This window comes from Teleopsis dalmanni, chromosome 2 (assembly GCF_002237135.1).
Source record: "Teleopsis dalmanni isolate 2A chromosome 2, ASM223713v2, whole genome shotgun sequence".
NCBI lineage: Eukaryota > Metazoa > Arthropoda > Insecta > Diptera > Diopsidae > Teleopsis > Teleopsis dalmanni.
This window is the reverse complement of record NC_051847.1, coordinates 9,056,554-9,062,442: the sequence shown is the minus strand read 5'-3', so window position 1 is coordinate 9,062,442 and position 5,889 is coordinate 9,056,554. Positions and strand designations below refer to the sequence as shown.

General features: G+C 25.7%; 1 protein-coding gene across 1 annotated transcript in view; it reads right to left on the bottom strand.

Moving 5' to 3' along the window:
- Nucleotides 1-607: 607 nt before the first annotated feature.
- The window catches only part of LOC119685247, a 6,583-nt gene continuing 1,301 nt past the window's right edge, over nucleotides 608-5,889 (bottom strand). Inside the window, exon 2 of the mRNA XM_038099486.1 lies at nucleotides 608-613. Coding sequence (XP_037955414.1) covers nucleotides 608-613 — 6 coding nt within the window. The remainder of the gene's footprint in view (nucleotides 614-5,889) is intronic.

The following is a 5,889-nucleotide window of genomic DNA, read 5'->3' as shown; positions in this document are numbered from 1 at the left end:
ACATGTGTATGTGCATATGTGTTTTTTAAGCATATCCTAATTTGATTCTATTTTTCAACATTTGTTGTTTTTGTATACGGTAATACCGTTTTATTGTGGTGATCATCATTGCTGCCAAGTTGTCGGCGTCACAGTATGGCGTCCCATATATGCAAACATGTACGAGTTTATTGTGTTTAATGGCTGTGTGAGTGTGCATATGTTTGCACATATTTTATTTATTTGGCGTTAATTTAGTGTTTTTGTTATTATTTTAAAACAAAAAGCAGATAAAATAAAAATTTAACAAATATTTTAAGTTTTCACTTTTTACTTTGCCTTGTTTAGTTGCTACTGTTGTTGTTATTATTATACAACGTTGCATTTCAACTGTTGAAAATATTTTTATAAGTTTTTTATTTTTCTTATTTTTATTTGTAGATATTTAAAATTTGATTTGTTGTTTATTTAATGATTTTGTCAATTCTTTCTATAATTATAAGCACCTAACACAAGCGCAAAATATTTTTATATAAATTAAAAGTGTATTGCAGATTTTTATTGTTTAAGTTTTATTAGTCATTAATTCAAGTAACTTTTTTTTTAAACTGCAAAACATTTTATGAGCTTAAATCTGTTAAGTATAAATTATAAAAAAAGAATGTATTAAAAAATATTTGTATATGTACAGAGTCAACTTATACAAAGACAATAAAAAAGATAATAATTGTCATTGACTTCTATTAGTAAATTATTTATTTATTATAAAATAAAAAGTTTTTGATACAAAAAAATACGTACTAATATACATACCTATATTGAAATTGTAGACAAAAAAATAAATAATGATGCTAGTCATAAAAGTCTAAAGTCTACGCATTATAAGAACACTGATTGATTGTAGTACAAGAACCCTTAAGAAAATAGTAAGCATTTAGAATAAAACTGACAATAACACTTAGTAACTAAGTAAAAGGTTTTATGAATTAAATTGGTTAAATACTCCAGAAACACTTATGATATATTTGTGTATCTACACAGAAGTCTGTACATATCTTGATATTAGAGATACATACATATAAATATTTCAAATTAATAAAAATATAATTTTGTTTTTGTAAATACATATATATGTATATATACTGTATAACCCCTTCATTAGTTTGAAAAATCATTTTTAGAAGCTGGAACAGTAAGAATAATTTATTTTACTATTTACTAAGCAAGAACTACTCTTAACTATTGTAAAGCATTTTTTGTTAGAAAGAAGAAAAACAGGCAGTTGCCTATAATCGATACAAACAAGAAATTATATGTCAGTGATCTAAAAAATTCAAAGCAACGTGAGATAAGCTTTAAAATATTTTAAATGCACACATTTAAACACAAAAAAAATAACTATATATAAACAGTCATAATGAAGTAACAGCAAACATACGGAAATATTTGATATACAAAAAAATTCTTGTTATACAAGAAAAAAATAAAAAAAAATTTGTTTGTTGCTATCGTTGAGTAGAATTAGAGAAATTATTTGCTCTCTCGTTTGCTTCTACAAACGAACACAAAGCACGCGGTTGCAACATGACTGAAGCAAATGTTGTAGACGATCAGTTGGATGAAATACACCAATACACAGAGAGTGAATGAGATGAGTGATTTAAATCGGTTTTAAGAAAGTCAAAAAGTGACAACAATATATCCAATAGAAACTGAAAACACAAAAAATATGTTTTAATTCAAACAACTTCACTAAGCAGAATTTACACGTAAAGTAAATATTAACATTAACTTCAGATATACAATGGAATATTGTAAATCAATATTATATTTTATTTGATTTCAAAATAAAATCAAATAAAGAACACCGTAAACTTTTATTTATTTAATTATTAATTAAATAGTATTTAATAATATAGTACTGATCATAGAGTTTAGTTGACAACGTATAACTTTGAATTTCAAAAGAAGCCCCACATTACAACAAACATGCTAGAACTGAACCATATATACGCTTGCTGAGTTTCAACGTGAAAACCATATGTATTGGAAGTATATCTTTTGTCTCATACCTTTTTATAATAAATGCTTTTTTAGCTCTTTCTACATTTTCCACATTCACGCACAAATTTTTACCATTCTAGTTGATCGTCTTCCGTGTGTAGTGATGGACGTGTGGCGGGAAATGGAGTGGTGATGTTGTTGAAATAATTTGAAATAGAAGTTAACGGTATCAGCCGGTTAAACTTATTATTCTAATGTGTAAAAATAAACATAATGAAGTAGTTATGACGTCAAATTTATTTATGTCAAACTTAAACAAAAGTGAAACATCCTGAAACTTTCAGTGACTGGTAGAATTTCTTTTTAATTTATGGAGATCTGTATTAATCTTTAAAAAAGGATCATAATAAATTTGAAAGTGAATGTTTAAAAAACTAATTAAAATTTTTTAAATAGTGAAAATCTTATGTAAATAAAATGATTTCGTTAAATCTATAATAACTACAAAAGTAATGTATGTATGTCCAATTGTCCGTTTGTGATTTATGCCACTTCGAAACCAGTAGCTTTATTATTGGGCCAGTATGATTGATCGTTTTTTTTTTTCAGTATAATACAATATATGTGCAATTAAAGGTTGGTTCTGCAATCAAATATAAATTCATTTATATTGGGTTTGATTTATATATTTAAATTTTTTTTCTTATAAAATAATTTTGTTTATAATAAATAAATAATATAATACTAACAAGTATTTCCTTAAAAAAAAGTTTATCACCTTCAAATAATCGGGTTAGAATTATAAAGAATTTAATTAATCATAATGCGGAGAACATTAGAACTATGATTATATACACTCAAGTAAGGGTACTCGAAAGCATTTAAGATTAAGAAATATTAATAAATAACTATTGTAAATTTTCACTCCAATACTACACCAAAATTATTAATTAAAAAAAAATAATAATTATCAGCATTTGAGTAAAAAGAAGGAGGAAAGATTTCATTGTTTAGATGGGAAACATTTTCAATAGTATCAAATTTCATTAGTCTCCATTTTTAAGCTGAGGTCTATGTTTTAACTATATAAAATGTTCAAAGTTTTAAACAATCTATATCTTTAAGATATAAAATGAATATCTCATTTTGTGAGATGGTTTATCTTTTATTTACATGACTCTTTGAACATAATATTTATAACTTCCATGGTAATGAAAACTATTTTTTATTATATAAATGTGTTATATTATACTAACCCATTAAAATATATAAAATATCCAATCATAATCTGGAAATAGTGTTTTTTATGTTTCTTTCAACTGTTTATATTCTGTAACTGTTATTACATATCAAGTTTTATGGATAGATTATATTCAAAAACTTTGATTCAAAAAAGGCAACTTTAAACTTTGATATAAGCAATAATTGGCTCAAGTAAGCTTAATGAAAATTTATATTGATATTTATAATACCATATTTACCATAACTAAATATAAATTTGTTTAGATTCAGATACTATAACACTATTCAATACAATCTGCTATTTCTTATAACATTTCATTCTGTTGAAAGCAATAGTATAACCTAGTTTAATTATATATTTCATATTCTAAAAGATTACTGTAATTGTTTCCGGAAACTTTGTATATGTATATGTATATTTTAAACAAGTATTAATTAATTCAAACTAGTCAAACCAATGACATGCCACTTTTTAAGCTTATTGTGCTTAACAATTTTATTAATTGTTCATATTTAACCTATTTTTCTACATCCAACATTTGGTTTTAAACAATTTCTTCGTTTTGGGTCTACAGCATGTTTTAGATTTGACCACACGCACCGGCCTTATAGCAATAATTGAAAAAAAATTATGCATTAAAAAGCTTCCAACACATGTTACCGTTAATTACGTTGTTGTTGTAATATTAGACCACGTGATATAAAATCTAACCAATTATTCTATGATTTCTATAAATTGTTGAACTATTTAAACGATAATATTTTTAGAAATACGTAAATAATACGAAAAATATTGATAATCTATTGAATCTATTGAATATGTTTAACTTTAGAAACAATAAAAAAAGATTCCCTTTTCAATTTACATTGGCAGACACATTTAAATATTAATTTGTCTTCTTCACATTACAGGCACCCATAGTTTGGTTGTTACTTTTGCTTGCAACAAACACAAAAACCAGCATACAAATTGATTATTCCACAGTTTGTTGCTTGGAATATAATCGTACAATCTGTACTGAAATTTTTTGCATCACTTAAAAAATCACACCGCATTATACCAACAACTATATCAACAAGTAAAAAGCCAACAACAGTAACAAAATTGTATGCTGAATATCATTACCATAATGATCATTATCAACACACTTTGATCAAATTGTCAAACAGTTTCATTTGTATTATGATCTGTTTGTGTGTACAGCGTTGTTTGCTCACTTTTCCTTTTTTATTTCATTTTATTTACTTTTTTCTTTTCAAAATACCTACTTGTTGTTGTTCTTTTTCATCAATGACACACTCTCTCAGTGTGTGTAGTGTGTATGAGAGCAAGTTAGCTCTCTTTAATTTGACTACTATTCTGTTGGTTTTTCAGTTTTTTATATTTCTATTCGCCACAAGTTTTTAAGATGTTGCGGCGATTTTTAAATTGTTCCGCCTTTTCAGTTATTTTGTGGCGCTTGTAAAGTAAACGTTGTTTGGGATAATTTTGTCCATAATGTCAATTAATATATATTGGAATATACTTATATATATATTTGTATAAGTATAAATATATATGTGCGTACATATTATATTAATTTTTAATATAAGCAAACTTGCAATGTGTTACGTTTTATAATACTTTTTAAATTTACTATTTTTGAAAAAACAAAATAATATTTTATAATAATGATCTGTGCATAATAAATACGTTAAATTTAAGTAGGCGTTGGAAGTCACGCTAAATTTCTAGTTAAGATTATGTATAAGTGATTTTTACAAACAATATCAGCGACGGGCATTCAAAGTGAATTATTGTGTAGATTGTGTGAAAAAATTGTGAAAAGTGTGATCTTCATTATTTAAATAACGTGTAATCACAAATATTGGAAGGACATCTGTTCACATCTTACCGGGCAGCATTAGATCATATTTTAACACTCTAATACTGTCAGGTAAAGATGTCGTCCGAGTCCTTATTCAGCAAAATAAGTAAATGCTCCGAATTTTCAAATGAACAATGAACAATAAGACGAAATATCGCAAAAACGGAAAGCGAAAATGGTAAGAACATATAATTATCTGCAATAAGAACAAGAACCCTTAAGTACTGTGTGAAGTAATTCCTGAAGCGTGTGGCTCTCCAAGTCAAAGCACATGTTTAAGCATTCAACCGCACATTTTCGTTTTCGTTTTGAGAACCTAAAATTTGAATATATTTCCTAAAAAAATTTTTAAAAAAATCATTACTGATGTTCTAAAGGGTAAAAAACTTGAAATCATCTTGGGAATTCTACTTTGAATGAAGAAAAATTGAATTTCCAAGATATTATTTAACGGTCAGCACTTAAGGAAATGTATTTCAAACGTCTGTAAATCGTTTCCATTTAAATTAATACTCAATAAATTTATTTTAAAATTACTAACATTCAATTTGCATATATATTATTTATACACATACTATATAGTATATAGATTTATTATGCATATACTATAGACTGTTTGGTAGCTCCGTAACTAGACTTAAAATAAGAAAATAACTGATCCTGAGTGGAGTAGACTAATAGACTTTCAATTAAATGGAGCAATGTATCTAACTTTTGTGATTATTAGAAACTAACGGAAAGATATCTTTTAAATCAGTTTTCACCGTTTAATTTTTGTTTAAATGTAATTGAAAAA